This window comes from Bison bison, unplaced genomic scaffold (genome assembly GCF_000754665.1).
Source record: "Bison bison bison isolate TAMUID 2011002044 unplaced genomic scaffold, Bison_UMD1.0 scf7180017864456, whole genome shotgun sequence".
In the NCBI taxonomy this organism is placed as follows: Eukaryota; Metazoa; Chordata; class Mammalia; order Artiodactyla; family Bovidae; genus Bison; species Bison bison.
The window spans coordinates 13,151,115-13,178,988 of record NW_011495018.1 but is presented as its reverse complement, the minus strand read 5'-3'; the positions used below and the strand labels follow the sequence as shown (position 1 = coordinate 13,178,988).

At 38.8% G+C, this 27,874-nt stretch overlaps 1 protein-coding gene across 2 annotated transcripts in view; it reads right to left on the bottom strand.

Moving 5' to 3' along the window:
• The window catches only part of RAB11FIP2 (RAB11 family interacting protein 2 (class I)), a 43,689-nt gene extending 15,821 nt beyond the window's left edge, over window positions 1-27,868 (bottom strand). For both annotated transcript variants that reach the window (XM_010859274.1, XM_010859275.1), the window contains exons 1-3: window positions 27,177-27,868; window positions 21,148-21,590; window positions 19,975-20,440 (exon numbers count right to left, since the gene is read on the bottom strand). In XM_010859274.1, the coding sequence (XP_010857576.1) occupies window positions 19,975-20,440; window positions 21,148-21,590; window positions 27,177-27,529 (1,262 nt within the window). In that variant the 5' untranslated portion in view covers window positions 27,530-27,868. The remainder of the gene's footprint in view (window positions 1-19,974; window positions 20,441-21,147; window positions 21,591-27,176) is intronic.
• Window positions 27,869-27,874: the final 6 nt, after the last annotated feature.

Below are 27,874 nucleotides of genomic sequence, written 5' to 3'. Positions count from 1 at the left end.
AGACCCAGACATTCTTACAGACAGAACAAAGGCTGAAAATTAACAGGTACTGAACTTCTTTGTCTGTCCCCTCTGAACTCCCCCGCTCCATTCTGCCCATCTCTGCACCCAAGATGGCTGATCGCTGGAAAGTTCGTCACCTGGGCCCCTCGCCCACTGGTTTCCAGCTGTGCTTGACCACTGGGAGATACTTGCAAGAGACTGGAGGACAGAAAGAAGGGGTCTCAGCCCCATGGCACCACAGCTCTGCCAGTAGCTTCTGTACAAACAGCCACAGCTGTCCCTTCACACTGTGTGTGGCAGTCCCTTCCAGACACGGCAGGTCCCTAGTGCTACAATAGCCTTCCTTGGTGTCCCAACCCCAGCCAGCCCTCCATACGCGGTCTCTTCATTCAACTTTCTTCAATTACTCACTTTGAGTGTGTCATCTGTTTCCTGCTAGGAATTTAACTGATGTAAGAATACACAATAAACGCCATACACTGTTCACTCAATAATTTAAAATAAAAAAGAAAGAAAACCAAACTGCAGTTCTGAAATGGTATAACTGAAGTGACTGGGATTTGAATACTACTACTATACTTTATTATGGCACCTTCCAATATATAACACATTTTCATGAACAGAACTCCTTTAAACATGTTTCCCAAGGAACAGGAATCAACACACTGGAATATAGTCTCCCACAGTAAGATCTCATAGGCGAAATCCCATCTGATCCATCGCACCTTCGGATTCTCCCGCTCCCTTGCTCCTATCGGACCCGCTCTGTGGACCCCCAACATCCCAGTTGTTTCCTAATCCATCTGCATTTACTCACCCCTCTCACCAGAGCATACTTAGCCCATCATCCCTCAGATGTTTCCTCACTTTCATTTTGCCAATCTCTAACTCCTCCCAAGCCCCTCCTGCCGTCTTTGTTACTTCACTGACTCACCTTTGTAACTAACCTGAAACACATCCTCACCGCCGCTTTTATGAAGGTTAACAACAAATCACTTTTATTTACAGCAACAGCCTCATTCTCTTTAACCTCTCAGTTCTCTTTGAAGAGTATTCTCTCTTTCTGAGATCTGTGATCTGTGATGGCCTAAATTTTCTCCTATGTTTCTGACTACCTGTTATCTTCCTCATTCTGCCCTAGGTGGAAGACACTAGTTATTTCTAAAGGTTCTGCTTTCAAACTTCTTTTTCCACTCTACCTTGGTGATTTCGTATCTTCCCTCTACTTCAGCTGCCACCACTATGTGGACTGATGACGGCTACATCTTTAATCTTCAACCACAACTGCTTTATCCTTTGTAACAATACCTCCTTTACAAAAGTCTGTTCAGTCTCAGACTGGGTATATTACTTGCGCCTCAAAGTTGTCCCTAGCCCATCATCACCTTGACTCTTCTATCAGTTCTGTCTGACTTTCCTCTTCTGGTACAAAAAGGTGAAGTCTTGCTTCAGAGGCACCCCTGACTCCAGCCTTCAGCTTGCATGCCTCATCAGTAGGCAGCCAGCTTCTCCCCACTCAGCTTCTGGACGTGGATCTCTCATTGTTTCCTTGCTACTCATTTCCAATGTTGGTTACCCTTCTGCTCATGAGACCACATGACAACCTACACTAAAACAGCCTGGACCACAGTAACAGCTTCCTCTCAGGCTCTACCACCCTCCTTCCATCCCATCTAGCTATGCAACAGGCGTGGGTAGGATATTCTAAAGCTCAAGTCTAACCTCGTCATCCTTCTTTCAAAGAACTGGCCTCCCACGTCCTCCAGGACAATAACAAAATTTCTTAGAATGGCTTTCAAAGCCTATTGTGCTTAATTATATCTTTTCAAACTTACTGCCCACCACTCAGCACCCAGGTACAACCTATTAAATTGCTCTACATTTCGTATATAATTTATTCTTAATTAGGAAACAAAAATTTCATTCCTATTTCAAAAAATTAGGATTAAAAGAGATTTAAAATGGAACATTTAAATGACAAAGTGCTAAATCCAATGTAAAGTGTATGATCCTAGATACAGACCTTACATCCTTCATAAAAATTAACTCAAAATCAATCACAGACCCAAATGTAAAGGACAAAATTACAAAACTCCTAAAAGATAACACAAAGAAAATGTAGATGATCTTGGGTATGGTAATCATTTTTCAGATATTACACTAAAGGCATGATCCATGAAGAAAGAAAAAATTTACAAGTTGAACTTAATTAAAATTAAAAACTTCTGCTGTACAAAAAAAAAAAAAAAAAAAAACTTAATAGAATGAAAAGTCAAGTCACAGACTGAGAGGAGATATATGAAAAAGATATCTGATATAAAGGACTGTTATCAAAACATACAAAGAACTCTTAAAAGTCAACAATAATAATCCGATTTAAAAACAGGCCAAAGATTCCAACAGATCTCATCAAAGAAGACATACAGATGGCATTAGGCATAAAAAGATGTCCAACATATGCTACTGAGGAAAAACAAATGCAAACAATGAGATACCATCACACACCTACCGGAAAGGCCAAAATCCGCAACACCAACAGCACGGACACCGCCTAAGGCGGACGCAGGTGTGGGGCAACGGGAGCACTGACCACACAGGCCAGCCCCTGCGCGCCACGGTGTCCACCCAGAGAAGCTGAAAATCACGTCCACACAAAAGCCTGCACACAAATGCTTGCAGAAACTTTATTCCTAACAGCCAAAACTTGGAGGCACTCAAGATGTCCTCCAGTAGCTAAGTGGATAAACTGGTATGTCCAGACAGTGGAATACTACCCAGTGCTAAGAAATGAATAGATAAGCTCTCAGGTCAGGAAAAGAATGTGGAGGAACCTTAAGTGCACGTCACTAGGTGAAAGGAGCCAAGCTGAAAAGTCTACACAGACTGTACGATTCTGACTATGTGACCTTCTGGAAAAGGCAAAAACTACAGAAACAGTAAAAAGATCAGTAGTTTCCAGGGGTCGGGGAGGAGGGACCAGTCAATAGGCAGAGCACAAAAGATTTGTACAGCAGTGGAAATACTCCATATGATACTATAAAGATGGAGGCATGTCATTACACATTTGTCAAAAGCCACAGAATATAGCACACCAAGAATGAACCCTAATGTAAACCACAGACTGTGTATAGTTCTGATGTGTCAATGTAGGTCCCTCAGTTTTAACAAACATTTACCACTCTAGTGGGGAATGTTCATAATGGAAGAAGCTGTATCTGTGTGATTGTAGGATGATATGGGAAATCTCTGTACCTTCTGCTCAATTCTGCTGTGATCTCAAACTGCTCTATAAACAATTGTTTTTTAAGTCTGCATTTTGGGTATTTATCTTAATCCCTGAACTCTCTATTCCTTTCTACCACAGGCTCCTTGAAGAAAGGGAACAATATCTCAATCTTTTCAGTCCAAACATCTGACACAGTACCTAGGGTATGGCAGATGCTTAACAAATGTATGTTGAATAAATTAATAGCCAGTGCTTAATAAAAATTGAGCTAATAATTGACTGAATAAATAGGTGATCAATAAAGGCTTCAACAGGAAATAATCAAGTCCCCAAAGAGCAGAGGAAATCAATTTTCTCAATAATGAAGATCACTTTGATCTAGACCTGAGAGCGTATTACTCGGGGGGCGGTTCATTCTTTTTAAGATATAATTACTCTGATACTTAAAACTGCCAATATGAATTGAAATAAGTTTCAAACTGGTGACTTCTAATAAAATCCATTCCACTAGCCAGTTTACCAACCAGGTCTACCACTTTGGGTATTTGATCACAATACAGATTAAATTGAAAATTCTCTGGTAAATCCTGAAAACAATTTATAGAGGTTCAATGTTAAAGGAGTTCAAAGAATGTTAACAATTCCTTTTATAAAAGCCTTTAAAAATGAAGTGCTGGTAGAGAGATTCCACTAAAAAACAAAACCTTCGGCACATTTCAATTATGTCTATTACACATGCAAATAGGGCTTAAGAGTCAAGGTGCAACTCAACACTGCTTTTTTCCTTTCTTTTGAAGGGGGAGTTGGGGGAAGTGAGTACCAAATCAAATTAATGTTACTAGAGATTAAAATACTCCATTATCTCTCCTGGGACTGGGCATGCACACTGATACCTGGATGGCAAAACAGAACCTAACACATAAATGTCCGTGGGGATTAACAGTAATTTACTTATTATTATTCTCACAGGGTATCTTTTATGAGATCTCGTAGGCAAGATAATTAAGAAATTGTGGTCAGTGACACCACAGATCATGGACAGCAAACTCAGACCTAGCTGCTTCTCTATCATGGTATGGAAATCTCTATGTTATTAACAAAGTCCTAAAACATTGAGGACTGAAGGATATCCATGAAATTAAGGCATGTTTCATCAAGAATATTATGTTTGATCAAGTTTAACTTACGGTTTTTTCCTGGTGAAAAAAGAATTAGTTATAAATAAAATGTAGTTAAACTGAATAGCAGACAACAAAATAAAAAAATAGTCGATCAACTTACGAATTTCCAAACACAAGCCCTATGAATTCCGAGAGTTTGCCATTTCTTTAAAACTAAGCTTCTCAAACTCTGTTCTCGTTAGTATTCTGCCTGATGCATGAGAACAAACGTGACAACAAGCATAGATTGCCTTGACATCTAAAATTTAACTTAAAAATTCAGGTAGATTTTTACATTTTATTCCACACCATAATCATGTTTGTCTTAACACAAAAAAATCTTTTCTCCTTAAATTTTGAGGAACCTTGTCAGTCTGGGAAATTGTGTTGTGATTATCCTGTTGCTCTGAGTAGACCGTGGCCCACTGTCTGCCATATATTCACTGGAGTCTTTTTGAGGGTATGGGGAACGGGTAGGAAGCAAGTTCTGTTTACTCTGGAAGCCCAACAGTGAAACTGGGCAGGAGTGATGAGAACAAGGCACCAGGGCCCTTCACAGGGCCAGACCCAGCACAGGCTCTCTCTGTGATCAAGACCAACCCAGCCTTGATCAGCCTTTTCCTGACAGGCTGAAGACAATCTAGGCAGAGGTAACTCTTCCATGAAAGAGGGGACAAAAGCAAGTTGGTGCACAGTGCCCCTGGCCAAAAGTACCACAAGCTGGCTCTGCACCCACGACAAAGCCAAAAACAAAGTCAAAGTATTAGCTGCTCAGTGTGACTCTTCAACTCTATGGACTGTAGCCCACCAGGATCCTCTGTCTATGGGATTACTCAAGCAAGAATACTAGAGTGGGTTGCCATTTCCTTCTCCAGGGATCAAACCTGGGGTCTCCTGCATTGCAGGCAGATTCTTGACCGTCTGAGCCACCAGGAAGCCCAAGTTCTGGAAAAGAAGCCTTGGCACCCTCTGGTCACCAGGACGGCCTCCAATGTTCAAGAACATCCTGCAAGGGGTTGTGGCCAGAAAGCACCTGCTTCCTTAAACCATCATCTCTGCAGAGCTTTCAAGACGAGGTACACGAGGCCACTGGACTTCCTGGGGCCTCTCCTCAGGGTGACACAAACCCCAGGCTCGGTGTATGTATCCTCCTTGGAAGCAGAGCTGCTAGGGTGACTGGGAGATTTCTGGCTATGCTACATCTTAGGCTGAAAAGCCCAGCCTTAAGAAGTCTTGGCAAGTTAAGAGCTGGTTTTCTAGGACTCTAACATTGTGTAATTTTGCCAGAAAAAAAATTATTGTTCCATGTAAAAATACTTTCTAGCCTCTTCTTCCCAACAAGAACTTTTAAAAGAAAATAACATTTATAAGACAAGTACCCACTTATTTGGTTAGAAGGGATATACTGATACCTGTGTGAATTTCCTAAGGCAGGGAAGCCTTTTCCCAAAGCAGACTCAAAACTTTGAGGAGTTTTCCATAAGCAGCAGTTATCCTTCTTACTCTGATAGCTTTGAACAATTTAATTTGAACTCAGTCATGTGAGTTTAGAAAAACTCATCAAGCTTTAAGGTTAAGCCACAGCTTAGATATTTACCCTGCACTGTTCTTATTAGTGTTATGTAATAATTTCTGAACACGGGATTATACACTGCCTTCAAAGTCATAAATTTTCTACTTAAATAGGGAATATTTTTACTTAATTTCAATGTGGTACACAGTTTATTTCATCAAAGATTATTACTGAACATACACATTGAAAAGAATTTTTATGTCTATTTCTTTTTACCAAATGTATGTTCTTTATCAGTCAGCGAAAAATATGAACTCCTAAGTTCTTTTATGATTTATGATTTTTAAAGCTGAGAATATAGTTACTTGTAAATAATTTAACTTATTTAAAGCAATCGTTACTAGATTCTACAGATGCTTTGTAGTAAGACCACAGCAAGAGCTACCATTTCCAGCTTTACCACGTGGCAAACCTACCTTTAGCACTTTATGGTGCCTAACATCACGTAATTTCTTCCATAACACCAAGGCTGTTATCCCATTTTACAATGAGGCTTAGAAAGGCTAAGTAAGGTCAGACAGCTATTCAAGAGACTCAAATCCAGACCTGAGTCCTAAACCTGAATTCTTGATACCTATCCTATACTTGCTTTAGGATATTCTACTATGACTATATTTATACTTTTACATAACACTGAAAAGTCCTCTGGTAGAAGTAGTTAATCAAATATATCTTATGAATCAAACATGAAGTTATATCTGGTACGATCTCCATTTTTAATTTATTTGGGAAACTTAATTTCTTTGAAAGTGAAAAAATCTACATGAAACAATATATTGTACACCTCAAGTAAACAAAACATGTGATTAACCTGAATATCCCCATTCCCACACCAGGCTCCATAACAAAGAGGCTGTTATTCTTAACGCAGAGCTGCCGCAGGGCACTCACTAATTGGCTCCTGGTAGCCTAAAGGAGCAAACACACTTCCTCAGGAACCTACCAGGCAGGGAACGACAGACAGACTACGACTCCAACTAGAAAAGCAATGGTAAAATTACTAGGTAGTTAGCAGACAATTAAAGACAAAACAGTATATAGTCACTGTTATAAAACATTCTTTCAAAATGCATCTCTCAATTTTTAAAATAAGCTTCCTTGCTATGTACTAAAAACTACTCTGTCTACTCATTCCCCAAGTTGAAAAATCTCGTTCAATGGTCAAGAACAAAAGTTCAAAGGCCTCTTCCTTGAAGAAGCACTTCCCAATCTCTAGCAAGCTCTTCCTCCCTTCTCATAACAAACCGTATTCAACACAGTTCACTCGGCCTGGATTACTGGTCACTGCTTACACGTCCCACTCCCTAGCTTAGGAGGCTACTTGTAACCTATGAATCTCATCTTCACTCATCCACCTCCAGCCCCTGTAGAGTTTTACAAACATGTTTGTTGAAATGACCTTTAAAAATTGGCAATTTGAATTAAGTTTTATTCTGGGTAAACTGACCCATGTAATTGCTATTAAGTAGTATTAGCACTTTGTCAGAAAGATATCTAAGCTTAAAATAAATATATAAAATACATAAAACATTTTTATTTGCTGTATACTATATTTAAAGTAGTTACATAATACTGTACTTTAATATTTATATTGATTTGAATACATTTACATTATAATTATTATCTGTTATATGATGTGTGTGCATGTGCGCACGCTCAGTCCACTAAGTCATGCTGGGATCTTTGCGATCCCATGGACTGCAGCCCGCCAAGCTCCTCTGTCCATGTAATTGTCCAGGCAAGAATACTAAAGTCAGTTGCCATTTCCTCCTCCAGGGGAATCTTCCCCACCCAGGATCGAATCATCATTTCCTACATCTCCTGCATTGTCAGGCAGATTGTTTTCCATTCAGTCACCTGGGAAGCTTCTGTTATATAATACTGAATTGTATTAGTATATCAAATCAAAGATAATTTATATTTAAAATATAAGTTCAAGGAGACAAATGTCAAATGTCTGAATCCTAATATTCTTAGAAACTAGCTAAATGCATATAAGGAAGATGATTTCCAAATCAAATTAATTGCTTCCTATCAATTCCAAATCAAATTAATTAATTTCTATCACCAGCAGCTATTTAAAACACTCTGGCCACAGGTAACACTACCACCACATGTTAAATATATAGAAATAGCACCTGTATTTAAAAAATTAAAGCTTTATTGTTATGAAGGGTAACCACAGGTGATGTGGACACAGCAGTCCAAAAAGAAATGCTCTAAACATCGAAGCAGGAGGCCTACAAAAGCGGTGCACAAACAAGGGAAAAGCATAAAAGAAAGAAAAGTTATTCTTAGTGAGAAACTGACAAAAGGGATCCCAAGGGGCAAGACTTGGTAAAGCCAAAGCCACTGGAGAGAAATGCATGGAGTAATAACAGTGTTAAGGTGAATACACTTTTAATGCATTAAGTCCATAAGCAGTTATAGAAATGTGCATTCCTGAGTTCAAAGAACCTGAAGTATTTTCCAGGTTTCAAAAACAAACTCTCATGAACTGTTATTAGGTTGACACTAACTTCCTTGTCTCCAATAACTCAAAATATGTAAGTCCTATTCTCTAAAAACAAAATTCTAAAATAAACAGCATCACATTAAAAACACAAAAAACTCAAACCTCTTCATCAAGACTGGAATGCCAAGTTTGATTCAAAGACTAAAGATCTGACATTGCTACAATACAGTTCTTACAGTACTGTGATTCATCAAATTTAAGACATTGATTAAAGACATATCACTTAAATGATCCTCCTCATTTTTTCTCCTTTACCAGTCCCCCAACATCCCTCCCCTACACACACACACAGGCAGAATGGTCAAATCCCATCTATGTTAGTCCAGAAATGTATCTCAGAGATGTTCCCTTCTTTCCATCCTCACTGCCAAGTGACCTCAATCAAACTCTCACCTCAACAATCATGGTAACTTCTTAACTTGTTCTCTTGCTCCAAGGCCTCCTCCCTGCTGCCACTCCTGGCCCCAGGAAATCCCCATGCTACAGAATACTGAAGATATTACTCTGATGGTATCACAACCCAATGTAAAAATCTTTCATAGTACCCCAATGCTGATACAATGCCAGTCCTTAGCATGGAATTTAGACCTAATTTTTATGTGCCTGTTTTGATGAGCTCTTAGAGCAGGATTTGTACCTTAATAACCTCTGCTATCCTTATATATAGCAAATACGAAAGTGAAAGTGTAGTTGCTCAGTCATGTCCGACTCTTTGCAACCCCATGGACTGTAGCCCGCCAGGCTCCTCCTATATTCCAGCACAAGACCTAGTTCTAGCTTATTCATCCAAAAATAATGAAAACTGAAAACATCATTTGATTATGAGATCTGAAATTCAGAAAAAGTCATTCTGATGGACTTGAGCAGACAACACAGAGGAAGCAATGGAATGAATTAGAAGACCTGCAAGGGCTTTCTTCATATTCTTAACCTTTAGAGTATAGCATGTTTTAATAAAGGCTTACAGACTGGGAGTTTTCTGAACCAGATCTCAACTCATACCCCAACAATTTCAAATTTACATAGGAAATAATTAGACCAAGTATCTGAAATTGAGACCATCTAATCTCAGACTTAAAGGTACCCTAAGAAAATACGGGAGGGACCCTTACAGTATTTTGGTCACCTCATGCAAAGAGTTGACTCATTGGAAAAGACTCTGATGCTGGGAGGGATTGGGGGCAGGAGGAGAAGGGGACGACAGAGGATGAGATGGCTGGATGGCATCACTGACTCGATGGATGTGAGTCTGAGTGAACTCCGGGAGTTGGTGATGGACAGGGAGGCCTGGCGTGCTGGAATTCATGGGGTCGCAAAGAGTCGGACACGACTGAGTGACTGATCTGATCTGATCTGATCTTGCGTATTACGTAAAAGCTGAACTGATGGAAGACAGTCCTCTCTGGCCTAGATCCTGACTATTTTAAAGCTCAAAGAAAGTGGACTGCCCATTTGGAACAGGCAGTTTTAATCAACAGCCCATAGGTGAAAAATAAACAGAATAGTCTAAATTTAGAGCCTGGGGGGTTACAGTCCATGGGGTCGCAAAAAGTCGGACACGAATGAGCGACTACGCACAGCGCAGTCTGAATCACAGAAGTTACGTCCTTCCAATGTATTGTTCTCAAAGTTCATTAATGGCAATTAATGAAGATTATTAATCTATATGTAACAAGCTTCCTTGTTTGTTGATTTTACAAAGAAATAATTATCTCAAATTCTATCTTAAAGCAAAAAATTTACATATTGATTTATAAAAATTAGTGCATTAAGGTCACTAGAATATAATCTTGTATTTTCCTATCAGAAACTTCAAGAAGACTTACATTCTACATCTTGTATTTGATCATATCATAACAACCTGTTCTCTTTAAGTATTGGACTCGCTATGTGTTATCCTGTGTCCAGTGCCTAAGAGCTCGTTAATTACCTAAACTATATCTCCATAGGTCTTGTTAATTACCCGTCTCCTGTCTCAGAGGACCTTGTTAATAACTTGTACAGTCTCTCTAAAGAGGTCCTAACAACACATTAAAATTAAAGATGCTTTTCTTTTAGCACCTGTCAAGTGCTGTAAATTGAGAAATTTTCACATCAGTTTATTAGCCTACAGTAGTTTTTATGGATTTTTTTTTTTTTGGCTTGTTTTCTTTTCTCAACAGATTCTCTGTGTATCTCAATCTCTCAGCTCAAAATAATAATAACTTAGCAAAGTTTGTCCTTTTCTGTTAGGGCTTTTTTTGTTTTCAATTTTGAAGTCTATAAATATCAATTTGCATTAGTAAGTTAGCAAAAGGATAGCATGGCTGGTATCTTCAAATTAACCCACTGGGAGTTGTACCAATTAATGAGAGCTATTATAATGAGTATTAGGATGACAAAGGGTAAAAAAGTTTCAAGTCGTATCTGGGGAGTTAAGCATAAAAGTTCTAGTTAGTGTTAAGGGAACTAATCACATCACATATTTCAGGCTCCCAGTCATCCTTTCATTAGATACATTCTGTAAATCCCTGGGCACTAATGGATTAATGGCTCTAAAAATCATCTCAAAAGTTTTTGTTTTCTGTCTCATAAATGAAGCTACAAATTGTCAGCTGTGTAAAAAAGATTTATAGGCTGCCATGAATAACAGGCAGATTATCTTTAACATTAGACAAATATGGACAAAAAGTAAACACTGCTATTAAAATAAACCTTATGTGGGGTGAGGTTTATTAAACCAAAGACTGTGTTTTAAATTTAAATAGGAAAAAAAAATGTAAGGAACATTATAAAAATGATGGCTTTAAAACTATGAATAAGGTCTTTTCTTTAGGATGATTTGTTTACTATAACCCTGAAAAATAAACACATGTCTATTTTTTAATGGACGTACTATACAACTTCATAGTCATCGTCACATGCTCAAAAGCCTGTGGTGATTTTCGCTGTGAAAATTAGAAACATATTTAAATATATACTCTAGGTAACTTTTTTTTTTTTTGCAGTCTAAGAAAGGCATGTGACAATCATCAAAGATACTGGAAAAGACCCTGATGCTGGGAAAGACTGAAGGCAGGAGGAGAAGGGGACAACAGAGGATAAGATGGTTGGATGGCATCACCGACTCAATGGACATGAATCTGAGTAAACTCCAGGAGTCGGTGATGGACAAGGAGGCCTGGCATGCTGCAGTCCATGGGGTTGCAAAGAGTTGGACATGACTGAGTGACTGAACTGAACTGATACTATTATGCAAAATTGTAAAGTACATATGATAAATATGAGATTTTGATCTCAGACACTATGCACTGACCTAAAAAATAACTGGCTTAAGTTCAGAGCTAAGATGTGGACAGATTCTTCCACAGCAAATACTGCAAAGGGAAACACAGGCATATACACTCTAATAAAGTCAAGGGTACTAGGAATGGAATTATACAATATACCATTAAGTTTTCATAGCCCAACTAAGAGTTTGTTTACATGGTTTTCACAACTACAACAAGGCAGAAAATAATGAAAGGAAAGCAGGTTCTTTGTGCAGGTCTTAAAGAGGATGTTCCCAAAACAAAATTCTCTGGTAAAAATACCTCCCCATAAGGTCTTGCTCTTCAATGAGCTGCCTCTAACCTCAAACAGCATTAGCTCATCCTACAGAGTAGGCTTATGTTCTCGACTATATATATTTTTTTAAATTTCAGAATAAGACACACTACAAATTTTTTCCTTGTATGAATGACTTCCCTTAAGCAGGAGAAGTTCTTCAGTCCTAAACTGGAACCTCAGAAGAATACACATCACAAATTCGAGGTTCTCTTCAATTTCTTACAGGTAGTGTACAAACACAAGCATGTTTTTTAAATGCTGTTCATCACGACTGATGCCTCGGTGTCACCTGAATCCTAAAAAACAATCCATCCACAGATGCCATAAATACTCAACAGTCAGACATTTCTGATTGATCTTCAATGCCTACTATAATTTAGTTGTTTCTTAGCCATTCGACCAAATAAATACTCCTCTCCGCATCCCTGTTTTAGTCAAGCCGATCTCCTCACTGATCCCTCTACTTACTTAGGGCCCTGCGGACAAAGCTAATATGACTAAACTGTCTCTTCAACTATGAGTTTACCAGCACAACTCCTGATTCTTGTTCATATATAAGTACTTACTGAACTTTTATGAAATAAATGATGTAATTCAGATCAGTAACTATTAAGCCTGAGAATCAGCAGGAAGTCTTTTTTTTTAACACTGACTTTTATTTCCGGGCTTACCCACTGAAGATTCTAATTTAACCTTGCAGTAGGACTCAACTAAGATTTAAGCAAAACGAAACAAAAAACCCAGGTGCCCCTGACGGTCAGCACTGAGGATGAGCAGTGATCTGGGTGCTGCGCGCACGTGCTCAGTCGTATCTGACTCTTTGTGACCCCATGGGCTGCTGCCCACGGGCTCCTCCGTCCCTGGGGTTTTCCAGGCAAGAACACTGGAGTGGGTTACCATTTCCTTCTCCAGGGCATCTTCCCGATCCAGGGATCAACCCTGCCTCTCATGCACTGGCAGGCGGATTCTGTACCACTGAGCCATCTGGGAAGCCCCTGGGTGCTGCAGGCACCCACAAAAGAAGATACAGCACAACTGTTCAACAGTTTACACAGGTTAGTTGGGAAAACTAAAACCGAGACAGAATAAACATTGTTCGGCAATTACGTTCTATATCAGCAGAATTCCACAGGAGGGAACACTATGTTATCAATCAAGACAGGATTAAAGAGTTTTCAACATCAAGGACAGTCTGAGGACACTCAGACGAGTAAAGAGTGCATTCCACAGCTGAGCCAAGGAACGGAACTGGCCAGGCTTAGAGACCTCAGGGTAGAGAGGTGCAATAAGGAAATGAACCCACCTGGAACAGAAAGGTGAAGTTCAGTAAAAGAAAAACTCAATAGTTAAGAAAAGCCTAAAACACAATAATCCTTGACAATCAGAAACAGAAGTTTGGATCTGGTGTTGCAAACCAGTAACGCTGAAAGTGTTTTGAATTAGGCTTCCTTAAACAGAACAAGAGGCATTATGACCTAAACTCTAAATAACGATGCTATGTGCTATAATACATAAATGCAAACATCACAGTAATTTTACATTCTGAAAATTTATTATTCACAACAAGGTTCAGCAGTTGTTGTTATGAGGTGGCCTTTCACATGCATTCAGGGATTCTATCTATGGCTCTCCAAAGACCTCCATCTAGTTAGTACAGGTTCAACAGATTAGTTAGTACAGGTTCAGCAGATTATCTGTGTAAAAGGTCAAGTAATAAATATTTTTGACTTTGTGGGTCATACAGTCTCTTTCATAACTACTCAACTCTACTATTACAGCACAAAAGCATCCATAAACAAATGGGCAAGTTGCATTCCAGTAAGACCTTATTTCCAAAAACCAGGCAGCAAGCCAGATTTGGCCTACAAGCCTAGTTTGCCAACCTTCTGTCCAGGGTATGGTGGAAGCAAGGAATATGGAGGGCTGTATAGGAGGTTTTCATGGACTAGCCCTAAAACTGGTATACATCACCCGCTGGTATCTGTAGGGTATTGGTTCTAAGACCCCAGATTACTCAACTCTCTAGATGTTTAAGCCCCTTGTATAAAAAAACCTAGTATTTGCATGTAACCTACACACATCCTTCCTGTATACTTTAAATCATCTCTAGATTACTTATAACACTCAACACAATGTAAGTGCTATATGAATAGTGGTAAATACTGTGTAAATGGCTGCCAGCAAGCAGCAAGTTCAAGTTTTACTTTCTGGAACTTTCTAGAATTTTTTCCCCCAAATATTTTTGACCCAAGATTGCTCGATTCCATGGATGCAAAGAACCCAGGGATATGGAGGACAGACCATTCTTCTCTTCCACTAAGCCTTCAGTAAGCCAGAACTTGGTCACCTGTCCCCACCTAAGAGAACAGTCTAGCTGTGACTCTCTTCTTAAAAAAAAAAAAAAGCAAATCTGCTTTGGTGAACATACCTACCTGTTTCCACTTTCCAGAGGGAAAATAGCCCAGTGTTGAAGAATTAATCATGAACAAATTATTGAAAATGGTATAACAAACATTCAGGAATATTGGTTTTGGGAAAGTTAAACATTGCTGATGTAAAAAAATCACTATTTTTTTTTAAATTATTTAACTGTAGGGTTAATCACGTAACATTAGCTGATAATGATGCTGCTAAATTACCTGTGATTTGTAATTAAAAACAGGAGCAGCAGCAATTTTAAAACACAAACAACTCAACACCAATAGTTAACTGATAAAACATTCTTCTGAAAACTCTAAGAATTCCAGCTACGCTTTCACATATAACATATGCAGCAGGACTTCTACAGCATACCAAGTGTTAGAATGTTATCCAGACTTCTTAGAGCTGGCATCCAGGACACACACCACTGTGCACTCAAAGCCAGTGCTCTTCTCTGGGTCTGAGCTAAACCATGCTTCCTAACTGGCTGCACTCAGGCTAGGACACGACTGAACACTGCCCAACGGAACACCGGCAGAACAAGGAATGGGTACCACTGCCAGGCCTGGCACATGAAGACATCCGCATGATCCTCCACTCTTTTTCTCTGCTGCGCAGCCTTGGGGGATGCACATTAAACAACAGTATTACAAGGAGCCTGGTTCCTGAGCAACCGTGTGGAGCCAAGAAACAGCATGGAACAAAGCACTCACGTGTCATGATAAGGAGGGATAAACTTTTACTGGAACAAGCCAATAAGATCTAAGGTTGTTTACTGCAGCTGGTAATCTATCCTAACTATTATAATACAGAATTCTTAACAAACTTCAGAAATGTGCCAGTCAGAATGAGTATTACATTTTAGTAGTCCTTTAAGACTCATTTAGATTTCTAACCATCTTTTGTTGTTGTCGTTTAGTCACTAAGTCGTGTCTGATTCTTTTGCAACCCCATGGACTGTAGCCCACCAAGCAAGAATACTGGAGTGGAATCATGTTTAGTTGTAAATAAAAATACACACATCTGCCTTTATGGATCTGTTTCTGGTCTATCAGAAAGACCTTCACAGCCCACACTGAGCTGGAAGCAGGGGGCTAAGGGAATGAGGGGATAATACTAGTATTTTAGGAAATCCATCTGCTATACCATATTCATTTATTCAAAACCTGCTTTCCAATACCTGCTACCTACCATTACGCTGGAGATTAAGGGTTAAAAGATGAATGAAAAGGAGGCTCTGTCCTCATGTTGTTCATGGAGGTGACAGGGGTAAAGTAGTCAGGTTACTGAACCGCAGGATGCCCACAGAAAGGCAGGCCTAGGGAGACCAGGCTGCAGCACAAGGAACAGTTACTTCTGTTCAGAGAAGTGGGGGTAGGTAAGAGGAAAGAGACTGAGAATTAGCAATTGCGGGGAAAGGGATTTCAAAGAGCCCTACTCTATGTTGAAGTAACCCAACAAAAAAGCTAGCTCATTTCCTCTCTCAGTTTTACGTACGACTATGGGATCTATTCCAAGAACAGAAGCAAAATGCAGTAACTTTTGTGATTATAGGTGATTTCTTCAGCTCGACTTTACTTACAAACAAATAAAATCTCTAACTTTCAAGAAAGTGTTCCTTTTTTTGGCATAAGGAAAATTCTCCAGTTGTGATCACACACATTATTCAGCCAGAGAGTAACAATATGGTTCCCACGTATCTGAGATCACAGGGAACCAGTTTACTCAAAGAACAAAATTCAGTTCCACACCTACATATTTCAGCCTTCACTTTGTTCATCTTTCTCACAGACATCGGTCACAGGAGTCCCGAGGACTCTGTAAAGAGATCTATTTAGCGTTACTGGAAAAAAAATAATTCACAGCATGTGTCCTAGTGATGCAAGTCTATAGTTTCAAAAGTGCATTTGGTTTAGATGTTAAGGTAAGAAATCGAAAGTGTCCCATATAACTGAGGAATGCTACTGGAAGGAAAAATATGAACAGACCAAACTATCTTAACTATATCCTTTCTAACTCCACTTGAGACAAAGTTCTTTTCAAAAATTCAAACTGCACTATCTTCCTAGATCTATTTATAGTCAATCCTTCTATTAATTTATCTCTAAAAGATGCTTGCTCCTTGGATGACAAGCTATGACAAACCTACACAGTGTATTTACAAAGAGACATCACTTTGCTGACAAAGGTCCATACAGTCAAAACTGATTTTTCCAGTTTTGTACAGTCATGTACAATGTGACAGTTGGTCCATAAAGATGGCTGAGTGCTGAAGAATTGATGCTTTTGAATTGTGGTGCTGGAGAAGACTCTTTAGAGTCCCTTGAACTGCAAGGAGATCCAACCAGTCCACCCTAAAGGAAATCAGTCCTGAATATTCTTTGGAAGGACTGATGCTGAAGCTCCAACACTTTGGCCACCTGATGCAAAGAGCCAACTCATTGGAAAAGACCCTGATGCTGGGAAAGTTTATTGAAGCAAAAGAAGGGGGCGGCAGAGGGTGAGATGATTAGATAGCATCACCGACCCAAAGGACATGAATTTGAGTAAACTCCAGGAGTTAGCAGAGGACAGAGGAGCGTGGTGGGCTACAGTCCATGGGGTCACAAAGAACTGACACGACTTAGTGACGAAACAACAACAAACCCCTTCACCGCAAATGTTTTCCATTTACCACAAAGATGGTTTGTGACATAAAAAGGAAGAGTAACTTCGAAGGAATCTACAGATGTTTTTGTCTTCATAGTTGGCATCTAGTTGAGTATGAAGAAGAGAAAATTTTAAAATGAAAAAACCTATTGTTTTTTCACTACTTGCAATCATTTGATGCATATATCATCTTGCTGTCGTTCAGTTACCAGTTGTATCCGACTCTCGCAATCCCACGGACTGCAGCATAACAGGCTTCCCCGTCCTTAACTATCTCTCAGAGTTTGTCCATTGAGTCCATGATGCCATTGAACCATCTCATCCTCTATTGCCCCTTCTTCTCCTGCCCTCAATCTTTCCCAGCATCTGAGTCTTTTCCAATGAGACAGCTCTTCACATCAGGTGGCCAACGTATTGGAGGTTCCGCATCAGTCCTTCCAGTGAATATTCAGGGTTGATTTCCTTTAGGATTACAACTCTAATTTTGATAGACACAGCATTAATACTGAAGTAACCCAAAACAAAGCCTCAATTTGGCAAAACGCCACACTCACTTTTAAAACATTGATTTTTAAGTTCATGTAAATAGCCACATATAAGGCAATTAAAAATTCGAGGACACCTATTTTTCCACATACTGCCATAATTTAAAAATCATTTTCCTACCATATCCCACTGTTTTCACTTTTCTTTGACTCTACTGCTGCTAAGTCACTTCAGTCGTGTCCAACTCTATGCGACCCCATAGACGGCAGCCCACCAGGCTTCCCCGTCCCTGGGATTCTCCAGGCAAGAACACTGGAGTGGGTTGCCATTTCCTTCTCCAATGCATGAAAGTGAAAAGTGAAAGTGAAGTCGCTCAGTCGTGTCTGACTCTTCGTGACCCCATGGACTGCAGCCCACCAGGCTCCTCCGTCCATGGGATTTTCCAGGCAAGGGTAATGGAGTGGGGTGCCACTGCCTTCTCCCAGTCTCTAAGTTATCTCAGATAGTTCTTGGCAATAACTCGGTCCAAAAAAAGCTCAGTTAAGGGAAAAAAGCAACTACATGTCTATTTACCTGTGTAGCTTCTTAAGGCAATATGTGAAGTGCAGTATGTAAAATAACAAAGTGAAATATTTGGGAATAGCATATCAAAACCATGGCCTTCTCAATAAAATATTAATACCATATGATAAAAACATATTTCTTTGAAGTATAGTCTATAAATAAAACTGAACAATACTTTCCAAAGCTACAGTGAATATCCATTTATTTTGATAAAAGAAGACAAAAGAAATACTAGCTTTCCCCGGAAAACTCTAAATTCATGTTTTAAGAGATCAGAAGACAGGCAGGAGATCACAAGCCTAAAAGGGCGATTATTAGCACTATTTTCTGTTTATAGCGGGACAAAACAAAGCAACGTTCTTGACCAAAATATGACACGGCACTACATAAAACGTAAAAATATGTAAAACATAAAAATATGACACGGCACTACATAAAACTAACAGCAACCGCTGTTATGGGTGCCCTATCTGGGGCCTGGGTTTACGCCACGCACTTTATCATTTATCATCCCCCAATCCTACTGAGAACGTCTCATTTTCCTTATTTCAAAGACAGAGATGCGGAAGTTGAGAGAGGTCACAGAGCCACTGAGGAGGTTTCTCACTGGGGTCTGATCACCATACGTTCTTGCCCCGGCAAAGAACGTTTATGTTTCACGGCAAACAGTCTACCATGCTCCTCCATGATAGCTGCACAAGATTCCAATAGCTTCATCTTATTTTTAGCTTGAGGTTTCCTTAATCAGCTATTCCACCATTCACTTCTGCAAAATGCATCATCTTACTTAAGCCATACAATTCCAACCTGTACTAAGGAACTAGAAAAGTACTATTAACATAACTGAAAACTCCAGGATTTTGACAATCTAAACCTTATCATGATAGATTATTTCTGTAAGTGATCATTACAGATGCTCTGTGATGTATTTATAGCACTCCCAAGGTTCACTGGATTCCAATAAACATTACTCCAAACAGCCATTTAATAAGGATGTATGTATGTGCATGCTAAGTCGCTTCAGTCATGTTCAACTCTTTGTGACCCTATTGGCGGTAGCCAGCCAGGCTCCTCTGTTCATGGAATTTTCCAGGCAAGAAAGCGTGAGTGGGCTGCCCCACCCTCCTCCAGGGTATCTTCCAGACCCAGGGACTGAACCCACATCTCTTCAGTCTCCTGCACTGGCAGGTGCATTCTTTACCACTAGTGCCATCGGGAAGCCCTTAGTAAGGATAGTCAACACCTGTAAAGAAAACCATGGCTTCCAAGGATACAGAAACATGACAGACTTCAAGTCCATGGAGTCACGAAAAGTTAGACATGACTGAGCAACTAACACTTTCACAAAAAACATTAATACTTAACTTAAGCCAGTATTTCTTAAAGAATAGTCCATACGCTGCTACTGGTTCACAACCAATCAATGAAAAATAGTAACATCTAGAAACCCAACTCATCACTTAGATTTCTGGCTTGAATTAGCACCCACTGGTGATTCCCTCTCACCACACCTCATCAAAAGCTACATAGTTTTCTCCCTAAGTTTCTGAGAGTTTCTGGCCAGCATTAAGTAGAAAGAAATATAATGCGGTGGGGATTAAGAATCTTTTATCCTTCTAAGATAAAAAGTTCAGTTCCAAAGATGTACACACTGCCTGGCTCCAAAATTAATTATAAAAACAAGATTAGCATTTTTCTCAAATCAAGTGAAAGGAATTTACAAAGGATATTTGATACTTTCAAGTATAATATTTTCCAAAATAGCACAACTTCCCACGTTTAAGCTTACCTTGAAGATGGCATTATATTTGAAGCCCTGAATTTTGTTGTAAACGGATTAGTTGACTCATAATCAAAATAGTCCTGCCGATGTTCACTAAACGCATTAGGTGATTTCAAGTCACAAGGGCTATCGGCTCCCCCGTTGTTAAGTTTATCCGATCGTCTATCTTTTTTTCCAGTCACTCTTTCAAAGAGGCTGACTTTCTCCCTTTTTTCTCTCTTGTTTTCTTTTCTTACTTCAATTGATTTTGAAAATAAATTCACGCTGCTGTCCCATGATTCACTGCTTTCTTCAAATGGATTTTTCTTCCTTGGCAGTGTTGCAAATTTTTGGGGTAATGAAGCAGTCACATTTGTAAATGGGTCATTCTGTCTTCCGAAAGCCGATTCACCTGCATCCACACTGCTGTCAGGTTGGTTCATTTTAGAAGTATCAAAGCTCAGTGTTCTTCTGTGTGGAGACTTGAGACTTCCTGCAAACAATTTTGTAGTTAGTACATAATCAGTGACACATTATATCACACTATTTGACACATCCTGTGTGCATACTGCTGCTTTTAGAATGAGAGCAATTAGCTATTTAAAGATATTAACCTTTTAAAATAATCAAGGAAAACAATCTTAAAATGCTAAGGTACAGCAGTATGCAGGCTAATAACAATTAGTATCTTGCTAGACAATTAGTAATTTACTCAGCTCAGAATGAAACAATCACACAAATTATAACGTCAAAACTAAAGGTTCTGCTCAGCACTATAGTGCTGTATAAATTCCCACTGTTCTTTCATCAGTAGTATCAAATTCACTTTCTTACTTCTGAACAGTAAGATTCTTTTCTAGGAAAATTCTGATGAAATGGAATATTCATTTATGTTTCAGGCTTCTGAGACAGGAGAAATAAGAGTTAAAAAAAAGAAAAAGAAACCAGGCCATGAAGAGAGACCAAGACTCATTTCTATTATCTAATTCTATAAATACAGGATTGAATTCAAACCAGCTCTGTCTTTAAACTTACCAATTTTGAGTATAGCAGGTACTCAATAAATATGAGGACTAATTTAGAAAATGCTAGCAAGAAACCTCAATTTTTATTCTCTAACTTTAGAAGTCAAAGTTTAAAAATTAGGAAGGTAGTTCAGATCACACGGGATCAACTATAAAGAATGCATACATCACTTACCACTTTCCGGAACTGCTCCAAAGGAATCTATCTGGCGGCCAAGAAGATGCGTTTGAGCAACGGCGCCAGACTTCAGCTTCTCCGAGCATACGTGGGCCCCAGTTAAATCAGACATTGAATGCGCTGAAGAGAGTCGCTGAGGACCCAAAAGGAAAGGCTTTTTTGGTTTAGATTTCATCTGTATTTCACTACTTGAAAATTCAGTATGGGCATCAGGCATGTGAGAACTTGGAATGATTGCAGAAGATGTATCAGAAAACGTCCCATCAGTTTTTCTACCTTTCATCTTATCTTTTAATTTTGCAAAAGGAGATCTTGTTTTGTCCTTCATTGATAAGTCAAACATACTTGCTGTCATATTGTTCCTCATAAATTGAATATTGACCTTTATCTCACCCCTGTTTTTGGCTCTTTTTCCTTGTTTGGATTCTAATCTAAACCACCTTAAAGAGAAGGAAAAACTGGGTTGTAATATGTAATGAAGAGAGGATGACCGAGCTCTGTTGTATACAAATTGCTTTTTAGGTAAAGTTACTCTACATCAAGGCAATCTAAGCACTGAAGGAGAAACTGTCAGCCAGAGTGCTTCTGGTTTTATTCATGGCTTCATTTAAAAAAACAGGGAGGTCTCTGCCATGTATCACATGCAGAAGGAATCAGTCTTTTTTGAAAAGCTGTTTAGACAACTTTTTCTTTCATAATTTGAAAATCACGCATCAAAATTTCTTACCAATAATAGCCATTATGTTTCCATCTAGTCCAAGTGTGGCTCATGGCTGAAGAATATTTTTTAGCATTAAAAGACACTGAGGTACAGACCCTGAAATAATTCATCAATACATACTATTTTTGGGCACCATAAAATAATAACCAAACTTTTAATAAAATATTCAGCCTCTGAGCCAAAATAGTTCTTCTGTAAAAGCTATTAAAATAATTTTGTTAACATGGGAGACTACCCCATACAGTTTGTTCATCATGAAAATTGCTTACGATGTAAATTGTGTGTGTGTGTGTGCTAAGTCACTTCAGTCATGTCCGACTCTTTGCCACGCTATGGACTGTTGCCCGACAGGCTCATCTGTCCATGGAATTCTCCAGGCAAGAATACTGGAGTGGCTTGCCATGCCCTCCTCCAGAGGATCTTCCCCACTCAGGGATCGAACCTGTGTCTCCTGCAGCTTCTACATGGCAGGTGGATTCTTTACCGCTGAACCAATGGGGAAGCCCACAATGTAATTCAGATTTATATGAAATGGGTCAAAGCCTCTTCCTGAATAAAATATGCAAAATAAGTAAAGTGCAAGAAGTGACAAATGGTAATAAATCTTGTAAAGCATTTTTAAAGAAAAAAAGAAAGCTTAAGTGCTCCCTCTTAGAATCTGTTTCAATAACTTGCTACTGTGACAATGCCAAATAAAATTTATTTTAACTGGACCCAAATCTTATGCTTTTAGTCACCTGAGTGAATTACACTGCCCATTTTCAAATGATGTGTAAAATGCAAATTTTATTTTGGTTTATTTACAGTATTTTTATCCATGAAAACTTTTCCAGTTGTTGGTGTCATAAATGGTCAGTCTACAGGGCAAACAGCCAAAAAAACTACAAACTCCAGCAGAGATGAGAGTTCCTACAATGTTTTCACATTACTTAAACAATGAAGAATAATACCCATTTCTGCAGACAGGTCATTATTTAAATACAGCTCTGCAAGTGTTAAATTTTCTTAAATAACTCAGATCTAATTTTACAGAATACACCAGAAGAAGCTAGCATTTACTATCAAGTGGAACACTAGTTTCAAAGATCTTTCCAGGCAAAAGAAAACTGGCACATAATATGTATGTATATGTGTGTGTGTGTGTGTGTGTGTGTGTGTGTGTGTGTGTGTATATATATATATATATACACACACACCAGCTACATCTTAGAAAGTAACATGCAAGTGAAATATTTTCAATTTAATCAGTTAAGATCTAGCTGCATCAAAACAAGCAATTTTTAAAAAAAACAGAAAGTCTTAAAACAGAAAGCATTAACCTGAGAGCCTAAATAGAGAAAACCCTTTATTTGAGGCAAATGGTGAAATGTGAAAACTCAGAGACTAGAAATAAAAAATGACAGCAATAAACTCTGTGGAATAGAGAACCTTCAACAACACAAAGTTGAACACTCACAAAGCCTGAAAACAAAGCAAGGTTATATACCCAATTATTAACTCACAGTTTTGGAAAACAGAGCATTTTCGGGGGTGGGGCGGGGCATGGACTCCTTCTGATGGATGATCCATAAGAAATGCTCTGTTAATATTGCAGGTTATTCAGAAAATAGGTGAGTACACTTTGCAAGAAAATGTGCCCCCCCACCCGTCAAATCCCCAAACAAAATAGAAGCAAACAAAAACACCAAGTATGTCAGATCTGTGTATGTAACACAGCATAGCAAATCTGAGGGGAAAAAAAATCAAAAACAGAGTTTTAGAAATGAGACCAAATAAATCATTTAGTCCAAAATCCTTATTTCACAGTAAAGGAAACTCAGGAACAGAGAATAAGTAGCTTCTTAATGTCAGACTGGAGTCAACAAGGAAAACAGACAAAGCTGACCAGTAACAGCTGCATGAAAATAGTAGTTCTTTTGTATTTAATGACCCACACATACGTTAATTAGGTTAAACGCATACCAGCTTGTATATCACAGGACGCTGTATTTAATCAGGAAACTCAATCACAAGGGCAACACAGGTTTTGTCTTGCTGGAGTGTAAGCTTCTTGAAGGCAATTTTCCTTGCACTAAATAAATGTTTACTGAATTTTCATTTCTAGAGCTATATTCTTAAAACAACGACACTACAACTCTCTGTATGTCTGCGTGTATGTTGCACCATTTTGTTCTCTGGTGAAGAGAACTGAAGCTTAGGTAAGCTTTAATGGATAAAAGCAAGTCAGTGTTTGAATATAAACTCTAAATACAGTCTTTTTCATCCTTCTTGACCAAAAAAAGTAAAACACACACACAAAAAAACCCAAAGACCCAACTGCAAAGAACTTTAACAAATATACCAACTTAAAATATAGGCATGACAAATAACTCTAGCTGCTTTGTTTGGAAAGTGATGTAACAGGGAAGTCTTAATGAGACCTTCAAGAATCATTCCAGAGATAGCACTTGTTTTCCCTGGCTTCTAAAAAGATAAAAGGAAGACATAGCATTTGAGGCTTAGTGGAGTAATGTTGATTTTATTTTTTCACCTCTGGAGTGCTAGATTTAAACTGTATATGGCCTCTGTTCAATTTTTGAGTGGGCACAGGTCCATGTTCAAAAACCATCACACATGTGGGAACTATTCCCAAGCAATTGGTGCTGTGTGGTCAGAAATGGGACAAGATTGGCAGGAAGGGTGCCAGAGGCCAGGACGCAGGTGCACCGCAGAGCGGCACACACAAGTCCTAAAACCTGCATGTGCTTGAGTCATACCTAACCTAGGCACTCGGACGGCTATTACTGTTCATGAGCATTAAAAACAAACAAAAAAATCAACATCGCTCACTTCTGCTGTTAAAAAAAGAAAAATCAATCGATATAACATAATAGCATAAATTACAATTTTACCATTCTATTTTTAAGTACTGTATTGTTTTCTTAAATCTTGTGCCCGAACCAACCCAGACGCCCATTAAAACGGGAGATACAGAAAACTTCTCTTTCCAGGTCCCACTCATGAAAGTGTTCTGGCTCAGGCCCTTTATCCCTCTCCTTGAAAGAAGGAAAAAAGCTTTTAATTTCAAGGTATAAAAATAAATCAAATGATACTTTTAGCTACCACACTTCTTTGCTTATCATGGAAGACAAGCTGTAAATCCTTGTCTTGAGTGTCAAGAGTAGAAAGTGTCACACCCAGCAGTTGCATGGGACTTCCAAATCAGCTGGTCACCTTCATCACCCATACCCATTTTCTAAAAAGCACTTGGGAATATGCTGACAAGGCTCAGCAATGTGCAGAATATTAAATATCTTTCTTGCAATACGCCAGTGGCTCAGGTCTGTCTCTTACTGGGCCATATGTATAGTTGTGCTGCAAAAGGAAGCTATTAACTATATTAAAAAACTAGAAATATTACGAATAAAGAGAGCTCATCAAATATGTGGTCTCCATTTATCCACAAAGAAAATCTTAGGGATTTAATAACCTGAAAATCACTTTGAATGCAATAACATCACAAGCACTGTTGATAACATTTAAACGCATTTTCCTCCCCAAAAGTCCTAATCCGTTTTTTTTAGTAGCCAACAGAGAATTTCTGTAGGGAGACGACGATATTAGAGTATTGCTTACAGCCAAATTTATTGTAACTGTGATGCTGTCAAAGATAAGGAGTAAAACAAGAAGAAACTTTAAAAGTGTATTCCATCTTCAGAATCCCTGGGTTCACAGTCGGGCCTACTTTCATTTGGAACATTTATATTTCAGAGAAGGCCTGTAGTATATCATTCATTAACATTAAAAGTACTGTAAGTGCAGTATCAAATTTGAAGATGCAATAAACTTAAAAAGTTTACATTCAAAACACTTCTAATATTATTTAGTAAGGTCATCCAAAATTGGCAATTTGCAATAAATTAGTCAGTGATTATCTATTTTTCAGTTTAAATTTGATGAAGAACTCCTCAGAGATAACTGAATGCTACTTCATAGGTATCAACCAGTATTATTAAAATCACTCATATATATTCAACTTTACACTTTATTTAAACCATTTTCTCTCCTTCTAAAATATTTTCATCTCTTCAGTTTCCTGTGGCATTCCTAGTATTACTTATCTCTCTACCCTTTTACCTTACACATATTAAACCTTTAGCTCCTTAGGTAAAGACCTGATTAAAAAACATTTTTTCAATGAAAGTAAAAATTTCAATCGAGAGAAATCTGCAGGAAGGTAGGTATACAAAAAACATGACATGGTTGTTTTAAAATATAAGAAAATAAGATCATCAAGAAAGTTTTTAAAAGCGTAAATAAATATCAGTTATAACAGCAAAGCTATTTTTGCAATGTGACACCCCCTTATAAATTCAACCTATATTTTTCTCCCATTAATTCCATCCAGTTTAAACATTCTTTCAGACTAGAGTAATAATAAGTTTAAGAAAGGGGTATCACTATCTCAGAAAACATACTATTTTTCAATTTAAGACATAATATCCTAGTTTTAACTTATATTATGGTTTTTAAAATTAGAATATATCTAACCTAAGTTTGGAAGTCTTATTAAAAAGCTCATGTTTTTACTGTATATGTCATTTGATCACAAGAATTTACTCATTGTTTCCAATCTGATAGCATTTAATCGGTCTAAACACACTGGCTTTGCAGAACTAACTTTGAAGTAACCATGTTCAAGAATGAGGATGTCTGTACATACTTTTAAAACTTTTTTCTTTTAATAGCTTTAGACTCCACCACGATGTACTACTGACCCTGAAATCAGAGCTAAAATAAAAGCCAACTGTGTTTACAATGCTGAAATAAAATATTGAGTTCTAAATTTGGTAATTCACCACTTGACAGCTTCAGAGTTCAACTACAAAATAAATTAAAAAAAAAAAAAATATATATATATAGAAGAGGGCATATTGGCAGATTTACTTTTCTAATGTTCCATTTTCTGAAAATTGTAATGTTTAAAGATTGTAATAATTTAAATTGATCAACACTACGGCCCAGTCCTCTTATAAGTAGTGAAACAATGTTAATTTACTTAAAATCCTGAGCAAAATATTCAATTATTTACGAGGTTTACCTCAAACGAGAGTAATGGATCATTAAAGACTCCACTTTAAAAAAAAAAATGTGTCTTCACAAGGGCTATTTTTACTTCAGATTTATGCAAATATGGTGCTTAAAACTGGGTCATATTTCAGTCCAAAAACCAATGCCCCAAGTAGACAAATAATTTCCAAGAACAGAAATCCATTCAGATAATAGCTAAGCTCCCCCCCAATTCAAAATAAATTACATAACTTACTCTGTTTTCCTTCTTTGTTTGTCCTCAAAGATGTCATTGAGATTGATGGCCACCTGCCCTAAAAACTTATCCAGACCCACCAGGGACCTGTGCATAACTATGAGGAAAAGGATGTATTTCTCTGGATTCCCCTGCATTAGCAGCCCAGGTAGCTCAAAAGAGGCCTCTTCCTTCCAGACTGGCTCAAGGGTTTTCTCAGCTACAGAGGTGGAGTACTTTTCCTTTCCCAGCTGAATTATAGTGTATGTGTCATTGGTGCCACTTTTGCCTTTTGGCTTAAGATCTTTGGCTTGGAGCACGGTGACCTGCACGTGGGTCGGAAACCACTTTTGGGCTTGCTCGGAGAGCATCATTCTGTCCTTTTTCTCTGCACCGAGTTCACCAGCGCAGGAAGAGCCCCTCCCGCAGGGAGAGCCTGATGCCTTGATCACTGCATCCTAAGGGCACTTAACGGAGGCAGGCAAACTCACAGCTGCCCGACTCCCTCTAGGGCTGAGGTCCAAACGCCTGGCTGGGGCAGCCCGGGGGCACGGCTGTTCTGTGGTGCCGGTGGTGGGAAGGGGTCCCCTTTCCTCTGGAGAAGCACAGGGGCCCAGCATCACCTGGCCGCGCCGTCCAGGCCTCGCGTCCGCACCTACACGCTCCGCCGCCCCCCCGCCTCGCCCCGGGACGGGCCCTCGGCACCGGCGAGAGGCTCC